Genomic DNA, 21,409 nt, shown 5'->3' on the forward strand with positions numbered 1-21,409 from the left:
AAGTGAAAGACCGCGATAGACGACGGTGCAAATTATATTTAGAAGATAGCAAAGCTATGCTTCAGATTATTTGATAGGTATCTTTCAAATGGGAACCAATCCCCCCTTAATTGGATCCTCCCTGAATCCTTCTTCCCCCAGATTCCCCGAAGCGCATATCTCATTTAGGTTTCATGCAAGAGTCCCTTTACCAAAAAAAAAAGAAAAAAACAAACAAACAGAGAAGCAAGATTATTTGCAATGATAGTTGAAGGAATAAAGAAAGGTGCCCAGGTAAGCGCTTTGTAGCATCATCCTCTGATGAGATTCAATCGAAACATTCGACGCCCAGTTCAATTTGTGGTGCTGTCTGGATGCGCTAAAAGCCGACAGGTCGACCTCCAGCAAGAGCCCAGTATTTGCTCATCAAGACGGGGAGATCTTCACTAAGAAGCTTGTCAGGAACCCATGTTGTTCCTCTGTAGCCACAGTATTCGACTTCGACGAGCAGCACCGCTTTGGGAGGCCTTGCTGATTTTCTCTTATTTGGCATCAGCTTGATCTTTTTGCTCTTGGGAGCGGAGCCTTCACTGGCCTCGGTTTGTCTTGCGTCGTAGCGGTGCAGGGCAAAGACATCGTTCTCGTGGCCAGTGCCACGTAGCTCCTGGAGACGGCCTCCCGGGGTGCTATCCCAATACTCCAGGAGGAGGTCCCTGGCATCTGCGTGTATGATAGCCTCGGGCTCCCATGAGTTGGGAAGGCTGTGATCCTGTCCCCATTGAGCCAAAACCTCGATACCGACGCCTTGGACGAAGCGGTGACCGACAATCGCTTCTATATGAAGATGGGGACCACTTTCGGCCCCAAGTTCACATGGATCTACCGCTTCCTCGTCCAGAACCGATGCGTAGATGATGGCTTTTGAGTCGGCTGCAGTGTCAATGTAGTTGAGAGCGGTAATAGTCTCAACCGGTGCCAGGCCAGCAGGATCGATTTTGCCATTCCCAGCACTGTTCGGGACAGTGCTCCTGGCTGGGACCACCTCACTCACTAGCAAGTTGCTAATAGCAGGTACCTTCTTCCTTGACGACCCGCGGTTCTTGGTGATGTCGCGCTGAGTAGGTGAGGGCTGAGGCTTTGAGATAGATGCACCTTGAATGGTGGACTTTCTGGAGACTTCACGTCTGGCAGGCGATGGCGTGGGGAACTTCTTGGATGCAGCAGATCCTTGTGGAAGTTAGCCGCCGCTTGTGTAACGGAGTATATTTGGGATGTCCTAGTAAGGCAAAACACCTACGTACCTTTTCTGTTTTTCTCGGGTGTGACGTCTGAGGCATGACGCTTCAGTATGGTTTTGACTCCAAGAAGTGAGGAAGACGTGGCGCGGTTTCGTAGGCGCTTTGGGACAGGTGGCGATATTTTCTGCTGAGCCTCGCCCGGCTCAACTGCTACTGCTTGGGTGTGCGCCTCGGCTCCTTTCACATCAGGCAATGCAGAGATTGGTGAGGTTGACGGCTGGCTTGCCGTTTCTGCGTCTGAATCTGCCATGGTACAATCATTCGAATCCAGAATACAGTTGATGGAGCTGAGATGAGGAGTCAAAGGCTTCAGTAACCATGGGGAATAAACAGAGTCTGGATCGCAGCTGGCGGCAAGATAGATGAGGTCAAGGTGAGGTGCAGGTAGTTTGACTGGGATTGGATCAAAATTGTGATGGGACTTGGGCAGACGCAAGAAAGGCCGCCTCGCCGTTTGTTGGTACTCCAGCGCGCGCCTTCCCTCCTACGTCACCATGGACCGACGGATGTGATGCAACTGCCCTTTAGATCAGCTGCAGCGCCTGCCCTTTTGAGGTCTGGGTTCTGGTAGGTACCTGACCTTAGGAGGTAAGGTATCCAAGGTACGTACGTCTAGGTAGGTACCTTTGAAACTCTGCTGGTACTGGTATGCAACAGTCAAGCCTCGAACATAATAACTGCAAATCCAAAGAGTTCAGAAAAACAGCTTCGCATTGGGGGTTTCCTCGAGCATCAACCATACCTACCTACCTTACTCTTCTCCAGGCAGCAGCCATCCGCGTATCCCCACGCACCCATTGTGCGAGGTTTGTCCTTCCCATCGCAAATCCAGACTGGAGTGACGTTCCCGAGGTCTTTCCAGGCCAGGCGAAACAAGAAACAATGATTGTTTGTTCTCTCCTTCGTTTCTTTCTTTCTTGCATTTTAGATGCTGACGCATAACTGACAATTAGCAACATGTACAGGAACCTATTTCCGACAATGCCAATGGATATTTTGCATTAGCACAAATAATTACCTACCTACCTTAGTTATGTCCTTTAGGCCTTGGTAGGCCGCATCCTACTCCGACGAAGGCAAGCATGACTCCATCGAGATACAATTGTCATCGTCCGCTGTTTCATGAGCTGATCAGCAAAAGAGACACAGTTTGCCAGGCCATCCATACCCCGACCTACATTACATACATAATTCTCACTGCATAGCACTTCCGGGATAAAACAAACTTTCGGTACAGCTAACGTTGCCAGCAAAAGATGCGGAGAGAAAAAAAAAGCAAAAATCAATTGATCGCCCCAGGCGGGGGTCGAACCCGCAGCCTTCGGATTAAAAGTCCGACGCTCTAGCCAATTGAGCTACCAGGGCTCTTACTGATGGAGTACGGGCTATGCACTGCGTCTTAAGAATGCACAAGCCAGCGCTCTAGATTCTCATGAGAGTTACATCAACCTAAACAAGCCATTAATGCGTTGCACTGAAAGAGTTTAAATGTCTGTTGGTAGGCAAGGGTTGCCCTTGTCAAACCTTCGAGCAGGCTGGGTTGAATTGGTAAAAAGGTGTATAAATGTTTGGGTAACCCTTTCTTTCCTCTTCTTTGTCTACGTTGCCTAAACCTGAAATCTACAACTGACTGACTCCTTGTCGCAAATCAAGAGGATTTTAGCTGTGTAAAAACTTCAACTGTCATCCATCTATCTAGCAATAATCTCCTGGATCTTCGAGGAGCCTACTAGTTCCGCTTCCCTGTTCAATGCTTCAATCTCCCCACGACTGTATGGGATTCCACTCTTGGTTCTTTCCTCCGCCCTGAGTAGCTCAATCTCGCCAGGGAAGTAAATTCGATCAACCCCTGTCATCTTCTCACAACCCACAACCCTTTCATACAGATATTTCATTCTCTCCTTGAACTCTTCCATGCCCATAAATAGATCCGGCTTTATGGTCATGATGAAGTGACCTACATCACCTGCCCGGGACGGGTCGTATGGACCGGCGACGTGCCCAGCGTATGCTGAACCGGACAAGACGCCCGAGAAGACGTCCATCATCAGAGCCAAGCCTGATCCCTTTGGCCCGCCCATGGGCAGCATCACACCGCCGTCGAGCGCGGCCGCTGGGTCGTCCGTCCTGTTGCCTTGGGCATCCAGCGCCCAATCGAGCGGAATCTTCTCGCCTCGGCGCTTGGCCTTGTGAATCTTGCCTCGCGCCGCAACGGATGGCGCCATATCGAGGATGAAAGGTGTCGGGTCCGAAGGGGCGCCGCAGGCGATAGGACTGACACCTAGCAACTGCTCGCGCCCTCCCCATACCGGCATGGCCGGGCTCGAGTTGGTGAAAACGAGGCTCATCATGCCCGCATCGACGGCCTGCTGCACAATCCAAGCCGACATGCCAAAGTGGTTCGAGTGCTTCACCGAGACCATGCCTATCCCGTAGACACGCGCCATCTCGATGGCGCTCTCCATGGCCTTGTGCGCGGCGACGAAGCCGAATGCATTGTGGGCGTCAACCTGGGCGACTGCTGGTGTCACCTGCTTCAGCTCGGGAGTTGCTTTAGGATCGAGAACGCCTTGTCTGATGCGCTCGACGTACGAGGGAATACGATTTATGCCATGGGACTCGACGCCACGAAGGTCTGCTTGAACAAGGCCCGAGGCAACAACCGAGGCATGGGCAGGTGGAACTCCGTGTTTTTCGAGTAACTGCTGAACGAAGTCAGAGGCTGCTTTTGCAGTCACATAGACCAAGTCGTTGGTTGTGGTTGAGGCCTCGGCTGGCATAATTGCTGGTCAGGTCTTTAAAGGGTGCAGTATGTGATTGTCGTAAAGTAGCTATGCACCGTTACAAATTTCGCCTGGCTAAGATCCGCTATATATGGCGATATGTTGACTTCCTCTGTTTCTTTCTTTTTTTTCTCTTCCTTCTTTCTTTCCTTATTTCTAGTTCATTACAGTCGCTATTTGTTTATTATTGGCATCGAGATTCGTGATGACTCCAAGTCGTGCTAGCTTGCGGGGCAGCGGGCTAAATCGAGACGCCGAAGTCGCTGATGACATACCGGAACTGCACGAATCAGGCGGATCAGAGTATTTAACTCGCCTCCATTGGTAAAGTAGCCGAGAATTTGTAACTCAACCAAAGCAGATAAGGTATTACTGACCCAAGCCTCGCAGCTTTCAAAATAGTATTAAATAAGTAAGAGAGACGGTCATGTTTCGGCTTGTCTGCTTATTGACATGTTCAGCTGAGTTGAAATCTTGCCCATCATTTCTACCTTAGTAAATGAATGCTGTGCAGCATGCCGCAAGGTGGGAGTAACCACGTCTGGCAGTGAGTGGATTGCGGCTTGAATTTTACACATGGAACCCGGGCGGGTGACCGATTGACGAAATCTAGGTGTGCAACTTCTTATCAACATCCTCAACCACATCCTCCACCTCCTCCTCAGCTAAAGGGTCAATGTCCTTCTTCTCTGCCCTCATGTCCATGATTTCCTTGAATGTCGGCACACCTTCGGCCATGTAGTATTCCAGAATGTTCTCCATGTCCTCGTCCGTCAGGGCGCACAGTTGCTCGAACGTGAGCGCATCGCTGACCTTGATCATCCAACGCATCCTCTTTGGCCCCTCCTCCGCGTCGGGTGCGATCTGCCTTAGCCGCGCTCTCAGCGCGCCCACTTTTTCCACGGCGGCGCCCGCGTTTGGCGGTAGACTCTCTGCAATGTGCCTGCGGATCTGGTTCGCCAGACGTGGACCTTTCCCGTTTGTCGACACCATGATCTGCAGCGGACCGTCGCGGTGGATGCTGCCAAAATAAAAATCACACTCGGGCGGCACGTCGGCGATGTTGGCGGGGATGCGACGTGCCTTGCAGAGCTTCCATATCTCGGAGGACGCAACGGGGTCGTCAATGGCAACGAGGACCATGGATATGGCTGGGTCATCGAGGTCTGTAGGCAAGAAAAGCCGGTCGACGTGCGTGACTTGACCCTGGGCGATGCGATACGCCACTTCAGGATGTAAGCCGGCTGACGGGCTGACACAGGTCACGACGGCGTCGGCATTGAGCAGGTGGTAAATGCGGCCGGCTGCGACCTGGAGGAAAAGGGGAGATGAAAAAAAAAAGAGTGATTCAATGTCAGTAGGGCACCTCAAGAATGCAAAGGGAATTAATCAATTGAACAAGACAACATTATTCGTACGTACCTCGCCACCACCGACAATCAGAGCTTTCTTGCCTCGAATCTGCCAGGCCAGCATCAAACTGCCGCCGCCTTGAATCTCTGGGAATTCACTTGAGGCTGCCATTTCGCCGCAATTCTGGTACAAGACAATGTTTTCTCTTCTTCAGTCAGGTAAACGGCGTTCCTTACCCACCTCCCCGAGATGAGCGGCTGTCATCCGATGTCGCGTTGCAAGCGCGAATGAATGAGAGGATTGGAATTCCATTCTCGAATGGGTGACGTATGGATCACGACAAAGGTGGGTGGGTAGGTATGGTGGGGTTACCGTTGCGATTCCAATGCAATTTGGGTTCAAAATTTCATACCACAGGGGAGCCAAGTCTGCTATTCCCAAAACTTACCCCTATTTTCCTGACGAACCGCTGCATCATGGGTCTGGTTCTTCTTGAAACAGGCGCAACAGTCAGCTTTTCCTTCTCACTTAAAAGTAGGAAGATGCTGAGCATCCATTTTTTGAATGGGAAACATATCGGTGCTTCTCGTTTTCCTTTAATACTTTAAGCGTAGAGCAGAGTTGGAGAAGTTCAAGTACAGAAACAGAATCAGCCATCTGCTGTTATGAGACCCATGGTCAAAACTCACCAAACATCCTGAATGGTCCATCCGAGCCAGTTCTTTGGCTTATTGACAGAATCAGAGAGAATGTTACAGCCAAAAGACGGAACCTGGGTGCAACCACCTAGCGTCAAGCTCTTGTGTCACCTCGACCACCATTGACAGATTCAGCCAACCTGTCTACTTATGTTATCTCACCCTCCAGATTCCAGAACCTCAACATTGCTGATATGATGGCGTTATCTTATCTTCTATATCCTCAGACATAGCACCTAACAATATCTATGGTCTTCTTTAGGATAGAGAAAACAACGACTTGTAAGTGAAACCCAGCCTAGCACTTATCTCGAGAAGCATAAAAATTGCATGGGCCTAGTCTGCTCTGCGATTGGCGCGTAACTGCTCCAAAGTACCTTGTTGTGACCACAAGTTGTTGCGTGTAATCTGGTCATCCACCAGATTGTCCACCATTAGCTTTACAACCTGCCGGGGGAACGCATGAATTCCGATGCGATTCTTCCTGCTCCAGGCCATCGGAACCTAGGCAGATATGTAGATGTCAGGTACCATTCCTCAAGACGTAGATCCATAATAGCCTTACCGTTGCCAATATGTCAGTCGACTGGACCAAAAACGCGTCGTAGAAAATGACGTAGTATCCGGCTGGCTTCTTCAGGGCATGGCATAGAGATCGAGCCAACATCCAAAGCTTGGTTACTTTGTTGATCTTGAAGAACACATAGCTGTAAGTGAACTTTCCATCTGCCTGTGTATCATGTACTGTAATCCAAACAGTATGGAAGCCATCTGGGTCGACGTCAGACCCGCACCGCCTGTTCACCTCGTGAATCTCCATGTTCGACCTTTTCTGGAAGTACCGGTTCATGAGTGTCTGCGTGACTCGAATATGCAACAAGTGTCTCTGCTCAGAAGAAATGGGTGGAAGAGCTGGTGCGTTTTTATCGAGATATTCAGTTACGATTGCCCTCAAGTTGATCAAAGGCACGTCTGCGACTTCTGTCGCCTGGAGTTGCAGCAAGGCAACAGACATATATTAGTATCCGAAAAGGAACGTTGCTTCAAAAAAAGGGGATCAGAAATACCATAGAGAGGGTTTGAGTGCCATCAATTGGCATTCCATGAGCAACGAAGGTGTAGTAACCATTGGGTTTGCCGTTAATCTTGCAAAATTTCTCTGCAAGTTCTTCGATCCGCGTCGTCACCTTGACATCAAAGCAGCAAGTCACTCCGGTCTTGAGTCCGCAGTGGTAAACAGAGATCCGAACAGCCACCATGAGGTCATTCTCTTCAGTAGGCACTGTAAGGCACTCGTTGAGCTTGGTTTCTGTATACTGCGAAGTGACGTTCTTGCTGGCGGCTACAGCGCCGCAACCTTGACGCAAGATCATGACAGAATCGCCCTCATCAAAGAAGTCAGTCGCAAAAGCTGGCTGGCAGACCACATTGTCCAGTGAGGAAGCTGGTTTTGAAAGAGAGCCGCCCATGTTGGAGTCTTGCAAAGGAGACAAGTCCGATAAGTGGTAGGATCGTGAAAGGTTAAATTTGTATGCAATGCAGTATTTTGTTTGCGTCAGAAAGCTCGAGGTTGAATTGATGGTGATGGTTATGGGATCTGAGATGAGCTTGCGAGGAGAGTAGGTGGGACGGGATGCTGTTTGTTAGGGAACAACCAATTTCTCAACTTGAGCGACTACCTCAGGTAGACTGGGTGCCTGAACTGGTACGTTAGAGCCCATAGAACAGGACTGATTTCCCGTGCAAACAGAAAGCAGGAACTAATTGATGAGGCTGTGGTACGTACCTATGTTCGTGTGCCTTCCTAATCTGGTTGCATCTAACTGTCATACTATTCATACCACCTTACTTAAAGTACGTAACTACCTACCTAAGGTAGGTAAGGTAGGTACCCGAACTGGCGACCAAGTGATCTATCTTACTGAGTGTTCTTCTACCACCTGGATAAACTTTTCGTCGAACCATCTACTCACAATGGTCACAAGTTCTCTGGTGAGTTATTTGGCATAGCCACATGAGGCAGTTAAGTAACGGATTTCCTTAGCAAGCTGACCAACCGGACGGTATGTTGGCACGCTGAAAATATATTAAACTTAGCCCGTACATCTTTGTACTCTCAAAACGCCAGCCATGACACATACCCTATGTTTCCACGCCCATAATCCTTGGTACAAGAAACGAGGTCTTAATAAAAGATACAAATGAGAAAGCAGCCTGCTCATGCCCAACGCTTTCGCAAGCAAGGAACCACAATCAATCCTCACCCGATGACCCCTTCTACGCCACCCAAAAACCTTCTCACTCTCCCAATCTCCAACTCACCCTTCTCGCTCTCAACAGCCTTTAGCAGACCCTCCATGGTCGAATCGACATCCTCATCACGACATTTGGTTGCCAGCGCCACCAGGTGCCTGTACCGACCCTCAACCTCTCGACTGCGCCCCTTGAGCGCAACGACACTTTGCCGTGTGCTCTCCGTCTGTTTCTTGACAGCCTCGATCCGTGCGCGTAGTAATGCTGACGAGGGAAGCTTGGCGTCTGCGTCTGGTTCACCATTGGTCGTCGCGTTGATTGTTGCCAGTAATGTGTTGGACTCGGCCTCCCAACCATTGGCGGACGCAATGTCGCGCCTTCCAGTTGTCTGCTCCAGCTGAGTGAGCCGATACCGCTCGCGCTCCTCGGCGCGTTGAAGATTGGAGACCTTTTGCCTTGCCAGCTGCTGTGCCTTCACTCTAGCCTGAGCCTCATCGAGCTTGCGACGCAAATCGTTGACGTCAGTCGTTGTCAATCGCAAGGTGGCGTGTAGTGAATCTATGTTCTTCTGTTTGTTTTTAATTTCTTCTTGGAAATTTGCTGAAGTTTCTGTAAGGAGATGTGTAATTGCTGTATGTCGTGTTAGCTTCGTGTTAGCTCCTACCCTAGTGACGCAGGTAAAAACCGATATACTTACAGGTTACGATCTCATTGCTGCTTTCGTTGCTCTTCTGACTGCTGCCTCCAACGTCTCCATTCTCTACATCGCCGCCCCCGCTGTCACCTTTTGTTTTGATGGCGCCGTCAGAGTCGACTCCGATGCCGAAATCTGTCGGCCTGAGGCCTGAACGATTGGCAATGTGCGGGCTTGCACAGACCTCAAGGAGCTGTGAAATGATACTCCGGTTACCTATGCGTGCTGCAATGTTTAGAGCCGTATCGCCTGCAGAGTCTTGTGCGTTGAGCATCTCGCTCATGAAGCGCCCCAGGTCGAGCCGAGTAGCATTCTGAGACTGCGATACAGTTCCTCCACCGTTGAATGTCTGGCTGCTCGACTGGCCGCCATTAGCGGCGCCTTGTCTGACAACCCACCCCAGCAAACATTGCAAATAATATCGACTAGCCGCGCTACGACCACTGACCGCACTGGTAAGGGCGATGTGATGCAGTACCGTCCTTTCTTTACTGTCTCTGACCTCCATTGTATTCCCTAGAATATCGAGTATCGCGGGCATGCTGTCATTGTCATGCGAGTTCGTAACGATGCAAGCACGCATCAAGGGCGTCTCTCCAGAGGTGTTGACCCTGAAGGGACTGGCACCAGCTTCTATCAGACGGCGAAGGATCGTCATTCGTGATAGAGTTGCTGCCCAATGGAGGGCCGTGTGGCATTGCGAGTCGATGGGCATGTCAAGATCTCGCGGATGTATTTGCCGCAGCGTGTCTACCCTGGCCTGCTCCGACATGCCATCGTTCATAAAGATACTCATGAGCATGCTCCGTTTATTCTCCGCCTCTACGGATTGCTCGTAGGGGAGGGGCTGGAGAGGGATTTGTTGATCGTGTTGTTGCTGAAGGAGGGTGTCGTGGGCTGCAGCATGCTGGGTATATATGAAAGAATCGTTGGGTTCTGTTGGTGATCCAGGGAACGCATCCGCATAAGCCTGCATCTGACTGTTGTTTGCATACGCTCCAAAGCTGTTTGCTGGCGTCATGTCCATTCTCTGGCGCTTGCGCGGAGGCTCGGTGCCGTTTACGCCGCCGGGTTGTGGCTCGCTGCCAGCCGAGAAAGCCATGTTGACGTCATGCGGCGGGAAGTTCTCCGCAAAGTTACTTGCTTGCGAGTTGCCGCCATGGAAATCCTCCATGCTCTGGGTTGAGGGTTGGCGTTGAAAGCTTGGAGCTCTGGTAGGCCCATTGCGGCCGCGAGGGCCTGGCGAGTCGAAGCGCGCTTTGCTTATGGCTGTCATGGCACTATGTGCTGTTTGTGATATGTTCTTGAAGAATGTACCGCCGCCATTGTTGTTTCGGTTGTCCGCACCTGAATTGTACATCTTTTTACGCTGGGCTGCCATGGCTTGTTCCTTGGTGGGTGTGTTGAGGTTTGCTTGGCTGACACTTCCATCAGGATTCCTGTTATATTCTAGTAGAGGCCGCAGCAGCTCCTCGACGCCATATTGACGGCATACTTCGAGCGCACGCTCATACTTGATCCATGTGCCTTGGTACTTGCCATAGCCTCCTTGGACCTTCTCGTGTTCGCCAGTCTGGATCTCCTTTTCAAGGATTTTGGTGCGTTTTCCCTTTTCAACACCTGCGACCTTGAGAATCTGTGTCGCATTGAGCTTAGAATCGCCTATGCGCTTCATAACAGCAACGCCATTGACTTCGAACTCGTATACTTCAACATTGGAGTAGACGGCCTGGGAGGAATGAATAAATTCTCGTCAGCTCTGTAAGTCGCGAACACGATTAAAGGCACAGAGGTAACTCGGCCAGACGAGGGGGAACGAACCGTATATATTGGGCTTGCTTCTTGAGGTTGCTGTGATACATTTTGATCCGAGTAGCTGCGAAAAGATGACTGGCTAGGCTGTGGTTGCGAACCCGCCTGGCTCATGCTGAAAGACTGCTGGGATGCAGGTGGTTGGGATTGTTGCGATGACATTGGCTGATGTTTCTGAGAACCGGTGTTCGCTATGCTCCCATTCGGCGGGTCGAAGGATGCCGTCGAAGGAACGCTCGAGGTGCTATTCTGGCGGTGGAAGCCTTGAGATTGCGATTGCAGATTTGCCAAGTGGAGATTGCCGGGGTGCTGCTGTGAGACGAATGACGAGTTACCGGCGACTGTCGTCGACGCCATAACACCACATTGACCCGGACTACCGCCAATGTCGTCGCTTTCGCCGTCGCCGTCGCCGTCGCCGTCGTTACCAATCCTACCCTGCTGCTTTCCTTTGAGGCGATTCTAATTGCTGGCAGCTCCTCTCTCTGCCCATGTAACAACCGGCACAGCTGTGGGGAAAAAAATGAGGACGATTTATCGCTACACGATACACCCACTCTTTGATCGAACTGGCGGTGGCCGCGCCGCGGGGAACATTCAGAACAGGACGTGTATACGCGAATGACCAACAATTAAAACCCGGTGAATCGGCGTTAACCGACCGAGTAATTCCCCCGAAAAAAAAGTATCTCGAATGAAAGCGGATTATGCAGCCTTGTGCGCCTCAGTGGAGTGGTGGGCAAGTGGCCGGACAACGACGTGAAAATCAATTAAGAGGAGATGCGTCGGGACGTGTCTGTTTCGTGACGACCGAGAAGTGCTAGCGCGTGATTGCACGTGTTCGAGCAACAATCTCATCCAGTCTCAGCCGTACCTGCAACGCCAACACGAGTAAGCGCGACAGCACAGGATTTGGAAAATGCGCCGTGAATCAACAAAAGAACCGGGCGGGTCAAAGCGGGGCAGATTCAAGAGGGAGCTTGGGCCACACTCAATGGCCGTATCCAAAAACTCATCTTTGGAATTTTGGACTCGGGGCTCTGTTCATGGGTACTTTGCCCAAAAACCATCAACACTGTACGGGTGGGTTCCTCTTCAGACCAAGCCCGAAAAGCGGGTCATCAATCGTGCTTTTGTGGGGCTTTTGGCTTTACTTGGTTAAATTTCACGGGTTCTTGAACAAGGCTCTGATTTGGTCAAAGTAGGTTGTAAGGTGAATGAACTTTTACCTCATTTAACTTTGTTAATTCCACTCAGCTTGACCATTCAGTCCCCGCCAAAACGATGCCATAATTGATAAATTATTCATACAGCTGCTACTCCTGAAGCTATTAGGTTGACTACGAGAGCAGCAGTAGCCCCATACGACGTCTTCATGCTGATTCCGCGCACGCAGCTTGTCTCGGCATCTGCCTCGCGCTGATATAGATCCTCGAGAGAAGCGTAACATACAAACGCAACCATGCCTCTCCAGCTTCCCGCCCCAAGAACGCCCTTGCACCTCTACCGCCACCTTCTCCGTGAAGCTTCATACCTTCCCCCCGTGATCCGGCCCTGTTTAACGGAGCGGATTGTATCCATGTTCCAGCGACACCGGCACGATCCAGACCCAACGACTCGAATTCGCAAAGGAAACACTAAGCTTCGTACCATGCGAGCTGCAGTCGCCGGGGACTATAATAGCCTGGAGAAGCTCGTCAAAACTGGGTTTGGGCGCATCGGCTTCCGTCGTCGCCAGCTTATTTCAGACTTCTTACGTCGGGAGCCGCCCCGGGATAGCACTGCTCTGCAAAAGTTTCTGGACTGGAAGATAGGAACTGGGCCCGTTCCTGAGCACCTTATGGAGTTTCGTGCTCGAGAGCGCCAGGAGACGCTGGCGTATGACTGGCTGGATGGCTGGGATACCGACAAGTTCGCTGTATTGTTGAAAGCCCAGTTGGAGGTGCCCGACTTGCCAAAGAAGTACGAGATCAAGAATAAGCGGTTGGATGCATACCACAACGTGCCCCAACTGAACGGGTTTAGCCTTCCCTTCCCTCCAAAACCAGCTCGCACAAAAGTCAGAAGGTTCTGGAAGCTCCTTGCGGAGAAAGCACTCCCGCCCGTTCCTAAAGAGGAATGGACTATACTGCGAGATCTCGCTCATGGAAAGGATATGGCGCGCGGGCAAGTGCTACCAAGGAGACCAGTGGCTGTTCTTGGTGAGGACGCCGAGCTAGAACTTGCAAAGCAGTCGTGGGACATGGAGAATTACCTCTTGCAGCCAACCGGCTGGGTTGATCGCAAGTCGTCTCGTAAGAGGGTATTGTTCAGTGGCATACCGCAGCCCAATGACGAGCTGGGATTCGCACCAGAGGGATTATCATCCAAGATGACTACGCGGAATATGCGCCGCATGTACGAGCAAGTTTGGCGAATGACACCGTTTATTGAAAAGAAAGGCAATTCGGTGCAAGATTGGGACGTGAAGTTCGGCCAGCCAAGTACTACTAGAAGCAACAACGCATCACAAACTTGGCATCAGGTGTTCCAAGGTGTGGATCTGAATGGCTTTCCAATAGAAAAAACAGCAGCGACTGGCGCCTGTGCTGTTTAGGTCGGCCGCTCATAGACCGGGCCACATCTTGTCTCCTATATACATACCCAATGATACCCCAGATGCCAAGCATCGGCTCTGACCAACATATATTTACCAGTTACTGCTTGGTCATGTCGGCAAGCTTCGCCAAGTTGTCCCCATCGACCCTGAAGCCAACCCACTCACTCTGCTGTCTAGCCCCGATACTCTCGTAGAACTTGATGCTAGGCTCATTCCACTTCAAGCAGGCCCATTCCAGTCTGGTGCCCTGCATTGATCTTACCTCTCTTGCCAGTGTCGCTAACAGCCGCAGGCCGTACCCCTTCTTGCGGTACGCGGGACGCACGTACAAGTCCTCCAGGTAGATACCTGGCCTGGCGCGCCATGTGCTGTAGTTGTAGAAGTACAATGCCATGCCACAGGTGGTACCGTCTGGATCGGAAAGGACAAGGCAGCGAGCAGGCTTGGCGGGTGAAGTCGGTTCGGTGTTTGGGAGACCGTTAGGGAGACTGAGAGGTGCAGATGGGTCCGAGGGCGCAAGGGCGACGGTCTCGAGAAGTTTGGCTTCGGTTGTCTCGACGGAGTGAAGCTCATGTTCGTAGTCGGCCAGTTCTCGGATCATGCCGAGAATTGCTGGGATGTCTAAAGTAGCCATATGATGTTAGCATATATAAGCAAGAGGATTCCTAGTTACATACCCTCCCGACTAGCATGTTTGATGGTGGCCATGTTTTTGCAATAGACGAGCTCGTCAATGGGTACCGGTATTGGTAGGGAATTGTTCAAGTTGGGCAACGTAGTCGGTTACTGAACTGTATTTCGCGGGCTTTGCTGATACGAACGTGATGAAAAAAAAGATAACCAAGTCCGCTCTACCTCAAAAACATACCTACCTAGGTAGTTCCATTTGTCGAGTCGTGCCGATGACAAACCCCGAACTCCACAGCCACATTTTGACATGAAGGGCGTATGTGGGTTTGTGCCTTGGGGCATACCTTACATGTCGTTATTGATTTACAGTCTCCAAGATTCTACAGTACCGTACTGTATTGGAGGAACCCACCCATTCACTTCATGAGTAGGATCTCAAAAGGACGCAATGCAATTGGGTAACAAGATTTTTCCAGACGACATCCCCATGGCACGGACATTTGATGTAGCTGAGTTAAGTAAGGTACTATACCAAGCTTACTTACAGTAGCTTACCCAGGTAGGTAAGGTAGGTAGGTGGTACCTAAGGTAGTGCCGCTACCCCGCGATACAACCTTGTCCCAAATCTGCCCCTCAACGCGACAATCCGTCGCGACCTGTGTTCGCAGTACCTTACTTAATGTAAGTAGGTGGTAGGTACTTCGTAGTCTACCGGTAACGTGTAACTTGTTAGAACAGGGGTAACCTGGAACTAACGTGCATCGTTTCGTTTGTTGATTCAATTATTGCCTCGTTTTGTTCGATTGGATGCCAGGTCAGGAAACGGTAGAGGCCATTCAATCCTTCCAATTCATTCCGAGAAATCAATTTCTGTATTTGGCTACCTACCTAGGTAACTACACCAAAATTAAGGCCAAGATCAGGACGAGACGTGAACTCCGGCTTTCCCGAACCCTTGCCATCATTCGCGGTTCCCGTGCCTGGACTTTCGTCTCATCTTCGTCATGTCCGCAACTTCAACCAAGACCAAGACCAAGCTAACCTTGGAAAAGGATTCTGATTTCGAGACTTATTCATCCGGGCGCGACACATCTTCGCCGCCGGATCTACGCATCCTGCACTACAACGATGTCTACCATTTGGACCCATCATCCGCCGAACCCGTTGGCGGTGCGGCACGTTTCCTCACCCTTGTCAAAGAATACCAATCTGGTCAAGAGTTCCAGGGACAGCCCGAGTTGCTGACTTTTTTCTCTGGTGATGTCTTCAACCCGAGTTTGGAGAGCTCCATAACCAAGGGTAGCCACATGGTGCCCATCCTGAACTCGATAGGGACGGCCTGCACTTGTATTGGGGTACGCACTGAGCCCAAGTGTTTTGATAGCTATAGCTTGCATTGCGCTACTACCTGCCCATATATACATACTGACCAAATCAATAGAATCATGATCTTGACTTTGGAGTAAACCAGTTTGAATACCTGGCTCGGAAATGCAACTTTCCATGGCTCCTCGCCAACGTTCTCGACCCGGCATTGGGTGAGGACGTTCCTATCGGGCACGCAAAAAAGACACATATTATCACGGCATCCAATGGTATCAAGGTCGGCTTGATTGGCCTGGCCGAGCGCGAGTGGCTCGAGACGGTCAACGCACTGCCCCCAGACATCATCTACAAGTCGGCTACACAGACAGCCAAGGAACTCGTCCCAAAGCTCCGCCAGGAAGGGGCAGAGATTGTGATTGCATTGACGCACCAGCGCGAACCGAACGACAACAAGCTCGCAGAGAACATGGGCAGCGAGATAGACATTATCCTCGGAGGCCACGATCATTTCTACAACCACAGCCTCATCAACGGGTGCCATGTGCTCAGGTCCGGTAGTGACTTCAAGCAGCTTTCATATATCACTGCGCGCCGCTCCGAATCTGGTAACTCCAAATGGGACTTTGAGATCCGTCGCCGGGACGTCATTTCAGCAGTGCCTCAGGATGGTGAAACAACGCAGCTGATCGACCAATTGACATCCAAACTCAAGCAGAGTCTGGAGAAGCCAGTCGGTTGGACGGCCACACCATTGGATGCGCGCTTCACGGTCGTCAGGACGCAAGAAAGCAACCTTGGGAATTTCATCTGCGATATAATGCGGCATCACTACCAGGCTGACTGCGCAATCATGGCGGCTGGAACAATCCGTGGTGATATGGTATACCCGCCGGGCCCGATCCGGATCAAGGACATCACCGATTGCTTCCCCTTCGAGGACCCGGTGGTGGTCATCAAGGTTACTGGGAAGGATATATGGGACGCATTGGAGAGCGGTGTCTCGCTGTATCCGGCACAGGAGGGTGAGTAGACATGCAATGCGGCATGCCTTGTTGCGTTGATACTCAGAGTTGGAGGTTCTGACAACATGACAGGTCGATTCCCTCAAGTCTCCAACATCAAGTACACCTTTGATCCGTCGAAAGATCCTGGATCTCGGATAATAACAGCCAGTATCGGCAGCGACGACCCGATTAAGATGGACAAGATCTATGTCCTTTGCACTAGGGGATACATGGCACGGGGCAAAGGTGGGCCAAGTCCTGATTTAAGCTATATTAATACTGTTCCACCTTGTGTTACTGACAGGTCTTCTTTTTCCCGGCGTAGACGGCTACAAGAGCCTTCTCATCAAGGAAGAAGGCGGCACGGCCGAGGAGATAGTATCTGAGGAAAATGGCATCCTCATATCCATGATGCTCCGACAATACTTCATGTCGCTCAAGGTTCTTGACCGCTGGAAAAACTGGAACCCGTCACTCGACCGTCACTGGGGTCAAGTAAAGACCAACGTGACGCAATATCACCCGGTACTTCCACCATCGCCTCAAGAAACGACCAAGGGAGACGAGGCATTCCGGATCCCGACGTTGCCCGCCCCCAAGACGAGTAAAGACCAGATAGCAGCGGGTTGGCAGGCGTGGACAGCGAAAAGGTTGCGCCAACGCAAGAACTCAGTGACGCCATTCGATGAACACGTAATTGACAACGCCGTGCCGACGCCGGATCAGGAGGAGCTAGAGAAGTTGGATGATGAGCTCCGAGTCATGAGAAGATATTTTGGGCGCTGGTGTCGCAAGGCCCGGCTTCAACCAAGACCCGAAGGCTATGTCGACGGAGACGAGCTGATGGTCAAGTGGACGCAGGCTATTGCGCCAAGGCTAGAGGGGAGGATCACTATAGTTGGAAAGGCCTGAAATCCAAGATAGGTTGGTGGGTTTGCGATTGGGATATGATAACTTTCTAGGAAATACGACTTGATGAGCCATGAAATATCAAACCAAAAAGCACTTCATCCGCCCAAATCGTTATTTGTACTGACAATGTTTTCACCCAAAAATTTCGCTGGAGGCATCAAATGAACCGACAAAGGAGACTTATGGCTATCTTGACATGTTCTTTTTTCCCGGTTGCCCGGCCTTCTCTTTCAAAATCTCTCATATATATATCCCGAACTTTTTTTTTTTCTTATGGTCAAACCCATCGCAAGGACTTTGCCTTTGGCTTTATGGAGCCGCCAGCTGTGATGACGGTCCTCACGCCGCCACCTGCTGAAACCCAAACATTCGCATCGTCATCTCGCAGGTTCGGCATTGTATGGCGCTTACATATTTCTGCCAGATACATCCCGTTTTCCATTTCTGGGGGTAAGGGGGATCGTGGGGGTCGCGGTGGTGGAGGCATTCCCGGAATGAAAGCCGGCCGCGTTCCTGGATATCAGGGGTCGTTAGCAGCCGTGGCGGCAGCAGAAACGTCACTCGTCTCGACCACGACGTTGGTGCGCGCGAGGCCGTCCGAGCTCGCCCAGACAAAGCTGAATCGATTCGTGTTCCTGGCAGCCGGTGGTGCCTCGATGGTGCTTGCGTTTGTGTGACTCGAGTGTACGCTTCGCGCGTACATTGTGTAGGCCTTGGAGTCCCTCGTGGTTGCAATGTCGCAAAAGTCAAAGTCTGCGATATCATCATCTATATCTTCCCGCCGCAGCTCAAAACCAACCTCGCGACCAAGTATCATGAAGAATAGCGGCTTGAGCACAGGGACGCAGCCGCAGATGACGCTGAGCTGGCATTCGACAGCGGTCCAGATCCACAAGTGGTAGCCTTCCCATGTGAAGTCGGGCAGGTCGACCACGACCACGTACGAGATCCAGTAAGCACGCATACATCCAGCGACCACGACTATCAGACCCAGGCTGAAGAGCGCGATGGTAGCGATGCGCTGGCCCAGCGGTAGGGACAGGGCCGCGAGTGTCGGTATGGGCAGCACGTAGACGATCAGATCCGTGCATACGTTGCATAGCGCCTGAGTAAAGCCCAGTAACCCTTCGTCAACCTCGCAGTTGGCGGCCTGGGAGGGGTCTTGAAGCAACCAATAACTTGATATTGGCATGCACTGGGTCCAGAACAGGATGATGGCGGCAAATCCAATGGTTGATACCAGAGCCAATGCAGAAAATGTTAGGCGCCTGAACCAGGAATCTTGCGGCGCGATGCGCAAGTATGAAAGTAGGATGGACGCCTTGGCCAGAGAAGTTGCTGCGGTGAAGAGCGTCTGGCTGGCCAGCGAGACCTTGCGACCTTCGACCATCTGCTCCGACGTCAGGTCCCAGATGTGTGCGTTCCAGTTGAATACTTGAGTCGCGATGATGGTGCACAGCGTCACGCCGAGGCCGCAAGCAGCCGCGGCAACCATGAACCAGTCGTCCCAGCCGTAGCTTTTGACGATGCGAACACGGACATAGAGACGCAGCAAGAGGGTTACGAGCGCGATGGGGAGAATAGTCAACTCGATCACCAACAAGGCCGGCCCGCGACGCTCTGGGTTTGTGTGGTTTGGGGTCGGCCATGTGGCGACGACATCGGGGGGTGGGTAGTGCATCTTGAGTTTAGGTGAGGGAGGTTAGAATATTTCCCCCCCTTGATTCTTCTTGGTCAAGATGAAGGTGAAGAATCAGGTTCTGGATTTTCTTCAGACGCAGGTATCGTCTCTTCGACCTCTTTCTGATCCTTGTGAAGAAAAGAACGACAACTAATACTGCTGGGAAAACGTGAGTGCTTTTTCCAACCTGACCTAGACTTGTCCCTGGCCTCTTCCACGGGTTGAGTTGGGGAGGGAGGACCGCCGCCAAACAGCTCGTGGTGGGTTCGGAAGTCGGGATATTCGTTGGGGTTCCTCGGCACCTGGGTCCCGTCCTGCCCGCCTGCCTGTGCCGACTTTGGAGGACGGTAGTCTGGATCGGTTTGAATCTCGATGGTGATCTCCTGGGTCACCTGGACGCACTGAGCGAACGTGAGATCCTGGGGCTTGGGCTTCTTGGAGAGCGGCCAAAGCCAACCACGACCGGACTGGCCAAAGGGCTTGAAGCTATCGGAGACCCGTGAGCGGCTATGACGTCGAGTCCCCGGGCCGGATGCACCACGGCTGGTGGTGGTGCTGATTTGGGTTATCACAGGGTCCTTGGCCTCGTCTTGGAAATTTGTCGAGGATGCCGACAAAGATTCCAGGGCTTCTTGGAACGTGAGACTTTCTGTTTCGCCCCTTGAGTCGTCGTCGAGGAGAAGCGAAGCAGATGCACTAAATGGGCTTTTCCCGCAAGCCGAAAGCGTCGTCGACGTGGGGTCAGACTCGAAGCTCGCAGAAGATAGCAACTCGGGTCTCTTCCCCTTGGTAGGTTCGGCCCTCTGGGACTCGAGGTCGGTGTGTGAAGAGCCTCGTCTAAGTGACTGGGCCGAAGTTGAAGCAGAGCCGCGTCTTGACGAAGAAGCTGCAGAATCGCCAGACGACGAGAGACCGCGAGAGTGTGAGTAGTTTTGCTGTTGTTGTTTTTGCTGCTGCGGTTGCCTGCTATGCGAGTACTCTTCTGGGGAATCCCTGAAGTTGCTGCCTCTTCTGGGACGGACCAAGACGTTGGGCTGACGGGCTCGATTACCCAGCTTGTTTTGGGCCGGACGCTGAAACAGGTCGGCCACCATGCCCTGGCTGGCCTTTTTTGACGCGTCACCGGGTTCGCTGGTAATGTGAGACTTTTTACCGACGGCCAGGTCGGCAGTTTGTCGCTCTTTCAAAGGCATGCTGGGCCAGATATGACAGTGGCAAAATGCCGATTCCGTGGGGCTTGGTGACGTTTTTGTGCAAAGTGAATCCTTTTGCGCAGCCCTCTAGCCTCTTGAACGGGCTCGTTTGACAGATGGATAACTAGTGATCCCCAGACAATCTAAGCTGTACCCAGTGTGTCATGTCTGGGCCCAAAGGGAATGTAGCCGACAGGTCTGTGCTAAACCCGCTGCTGATATTGAGCCAAGCAGAAGAGGGGGAAGAAGGGGTTTAAGGAGCGAGGGAACAGCCCGTCGTTTAATGGTGTGGCATCTACTTTCGTCATATCCTTGTGCTCAGTCCCCCTTCTTGTCCCTTTTCCGGACCCGTGGGATTGTAACACTTATAACACGCTCGACTTTGCCGAATACTAAGCACGTGGCGTGGCGCCGGTGCGAGCGCCAATGGGCCGGGGCTGAAGTTCTGGGTGGTCTTGTGCTCTTGGCTGCACCCGTTATTTCCGACCTGATTTTGAAGCCCTTCAAGCCGTTTTGCATGCTCTTTTTTGTATCCGTAGGTAAGGGATCTTTGTTTTATTTTTTTCTATTCTAATTCGTTTTCTTTTCTTTTCTTTTCGTTGTCAATCTTCTTTGTCATCACTGCCCCTCATTTTCGTCCACTGTCTTCTCTTGGACCGTAATCTTTTTCGTCTTTTTTTGGTCCCGGACTTTCTTCTTCGTTTATGTAACATATTGCTTCTTCAATCACCTCACCAATTTCTAAATTAGTTGTAATCCCTACACTTTCGTCTGTCTTCCAACCATTCCATATCAACCACTTGCTTCTTCCGGAGCTGCATCACACGCCTGCCATGTGTCGGGGGAATTGTTCCGGGGGAAATCCGCATGGATGGGGAGGCCGTAGTTTTGGATGGCCAATTTTGTCAGGGTACCCCTAAGCCTCAACGAGGTTTAGGTCAAATACCTGATCTACTTGCAATAGCCTCGTTGGATTTCAAAGCGTCTTGGCGCATCCTATGATTGACGTGGCGTCTTTCAAGGCTAGCTGTAGTGGTGCCGGCGACCGCATGGATTATAGTACAGTTATAAAGTACTCCTGTACACCAAAGTAGCTGACAGCATGGTAGGTATGGCACCAGATTGTGGCTTGAGCGTGGCGTCTTTGGGTCCAGCCTGTTTGGTCCCTTGACCACCTCGCCCCGAGTCTGTTCA

The 21,409-nt window shown here is 51.5% G+C and overlaps 9 protein-coding genes across 9 annotated transcripts; 2 read left to right on the top strand and 7 right to left on the bottom strand.

Moving 5' to 3' along the window:
* Positions 1 to 358: 358 nt before the first annotated feature.
* PgNI_12403 (uncharacterized protein) lies at positions 359 to 1,617 on the bottom strand (the record flags this gene model as incomplete). Its single annotated transcript, XM_031132352.1, has 2 exons — positions 1,281 to 1,617; positions 359 to 1,206 (listed from the first exon to the last, which is right to left on the bottom strand). The coding sequence occupies exons 1-2, from the start codon at positions 1,525 to 1,527 to the stop codon at positions 359 to 361; spliced, it is 1,095 nt and encodes a 364-aa protein (XP_030976056.1). The 5' UTR covers positions 1,528 to 1,617.
* Positions 1,618 to 2,968: 1,351 nt separating this feature from the next.
* PgNI_12404 (uncharacterized protein) lies at positions 2,969 to 4,057 on the bottom strand (the record flags this gene model as incomplete). Its single annotated transcript, XM_031132353.1, has 1 exon — positions 2,969 to 4,057. The coding sequence occupies one exon, from the start codon at positions 4,055 to 4,057 to the stop codon at positions 2,969 to 2,971; it is 1,089 nt and encodes a 362-aa protein (XP_030976097.1).
* A 386-nt stretch (positions 4,058 to 4,443) lies between these two features.
* Positions 4,444 to 5,730, bottom strand: PgNI_12405 (uncharacterized protein). The gene is made up of 2 exons (XM_031132354.1): positions 5,483 to 5,730; positions 4,444 to 5,371 (listed from the first exon to the last, which is right to left on the bottom strand). The coding sequence occupies exons 1-2, from the start codon at positions 5,582 to 5,584 to the stop codon at positions 4,670 to 4,672; spliced, it is 804 nt and encodes a 267-aa protein (XP_030976050.1). The 5' UTR covers positions 5,585 to 5,730; the 3' UTR covers positions 4,444 to 4,669.
* Positions 5,731 to 6,447: 717 nt separating this feature from the next.
* Positions 6,448 to 7,580, bottom strand: PgNI_12406 (uncharacterized protein; the record flags this gene model as incomplete). Its single annotated transcript, XM_031132355.1, has 3 exons — positions 6,448 to 6,615; positions 6,677 to 7,099; positions 7,179 to 7,580. 3 exons carry the CDS (start codon positions 7,578 to 7,580, stop codon positions 6,448 to 6,450), a joined length of 993 nt encoding a protein of 330 aa, XP_030976051.1.
* Positions 7,581 to 8,183: 603 nt separating this feature from the next.
* Positions 8,184 to 11,467, bottom strand: PgNI_12407 (uncharacterized protein; the record flags this gene model as incomplete). The annotated part of the gene is made up of 4 exons (XM_031132356.1): positions 8,184 to 8,994; positions 9,062 to 10,787; positions 10,880 to 11,319; positions 11,428 to 11,467. 4 exons carry the CDS (start codon positions 11,465 to 11,467, stop codon positions 8,372 to 8,374), a joined length of 2,829 nt encoding a protein of 942 aa, XP_030976052.1. The 3' UTR covers positions 8,184 to 8,371.
* Positions 11,468 to 12,127: 660 nt separating this feature from the next.
* Positions 12,128 to 14,511, bottom strand: PgNI_12408 (uncharacterized protein). Its single transcript, XM_031132357.1, has 2 exons — positions 14,147 to 14,511; positions 12,128 to 14,090 (listed from the first exon to the last, which is right to left on the bottom strand). Exons 1-2 carry the CDS (start codon positions 14,175 to 14,177, stop codon positions 13,567 to 13,569), a joined length of 555 nt encoding a protein of 184 aa, XP_030976057.1. The 5' UTR covers positions 14,178 to 14,511; the 3' UTR covers positions 12,128 to 13,566.
* On the top strand, positions 12,333 to 13,466 carry PgNI_12409 (uncharacterized protein; the record flags this gene model as incomplete). Its single annotated transcript, XM_031132358.1, has 1 exon — positions 12,333 to 13,466. One exon carries the CDS (start codon positions 12,333 to 12,335, stop codon positions 13,464 to 13,466), a length of 1,134 nt encoding a protein of 377 aa, XP_030976058.1.
* Positions 14,512 to 14,924: 413 nt separating the features above from the next.
* Positions 14,925 to 17,496, top strand: PgNI_12410 (uncharacterized protein). The gene is made up of 4 exons (XM_031132359.1): positions 14,925 to 15,454; positions 15,541 to 16,447; positions 16,520 to 16,675; positions 16,755 to 17,496. Exons 1-4 carry the CDS (start codon positions 15,104 to 15,106, stop codon positions 17,339 to 17,341), a joined length of 2,001 nt encoding a protein of 666 aa, XP_030976111.1. The 5' UTR covers positions 14,925 to 15,103; the 3' UTR covers positions 17,342 to 17,496.
* Positions 17,497 to 17,861: 365 nt separating this feature from the next.
* PgNI_12411 (uncharacterized protein) lies at positions 17,862 to 20,215 on the bottom strand (the record flags this gene model as incomplete). The annotated part of the gene is made up of 2 exons (XM_031132360.1): positions 17,862 to 18,961; positions 19,210 to 20,215. 2 exons carry the CDS (start codon positions 20,213 to 20,215, stop codon positions 17,862 to 17,864), a joined length of 2,106 nt encoding a protein of 701 aa, XP_030976110.1.
* Positions 20,216 to 21,409: the final 1,194 nt, after the last annotated feature.

This window comes from Pyricularia grisea (genome assembly GCF_004355905.1).
Source record: "Pyricularia grisea strain NI907 chromosome Unknown Pyricularia_grisea_NI907_Scaffold_12, whole genome shotgun sequence".
NCBI classification, from domain to species: domain Eukaryota; kingdom Fungi; phylum Ascomycota; class Sordariomycetes; order Magnaporthales; family Pyriculariaceae; genus Pyricularia; species Pyricularia grisea.

Excerpts from the sequence above, each read along its gene's own strand:
- PgNI_12405 (XM_031132354.1), bottom strand. The coding sequence starts at position 5,584 with ATGGCAGCCTCAAGTGAATTCCCAGAGATTCAAGGCGGCGGCAGTTTG. Across the intron at positions 5,372-5,482 it reads TGATTGTCGGTGGTGGCGAG|GTCGCAGCCGGCCGCATTTA; the intron begins GTACGTACGAAT and ends CTTTTCCTCCAG.
- PgNI_12408 (XM_031132357.1), bottom strand. The coding sequence starts at position 14,177 with ATGGCCACCATCAAACATGCTAGTCGGGAGG. Across the intron at positions 14,091-14,146 it reads CAAACATGCTAGTCGGGAGG|ACATCCCAGCAATTCTCGGC; the intron begins GTATGTAACTAG and ends TGGCTACTTTAG.
- PgNI_12410 (XM_031132359.1), top strand. The coding sequence starts at position 15,104 with ATGTCCGCAACTTCAACCAAGACCAAGACCAAGCTAACCTTGGAAAAG. Across the intron at positions 15,455-15,540 it reads CGGCCTGCACTTGTATTGGG|AATCATGATCTTGACTTTGG; the intron begins GTACGCACTGAG and ends CCAAATCAATAG. Across the intron at positions 16,676-16,754 it reads ATACATGGCACGGGGCAAAG|ACGGCTACAAGAGCCTTCTC; the intron begins GTGGGCCAAGTC and ends TTCCCGGCGTAG.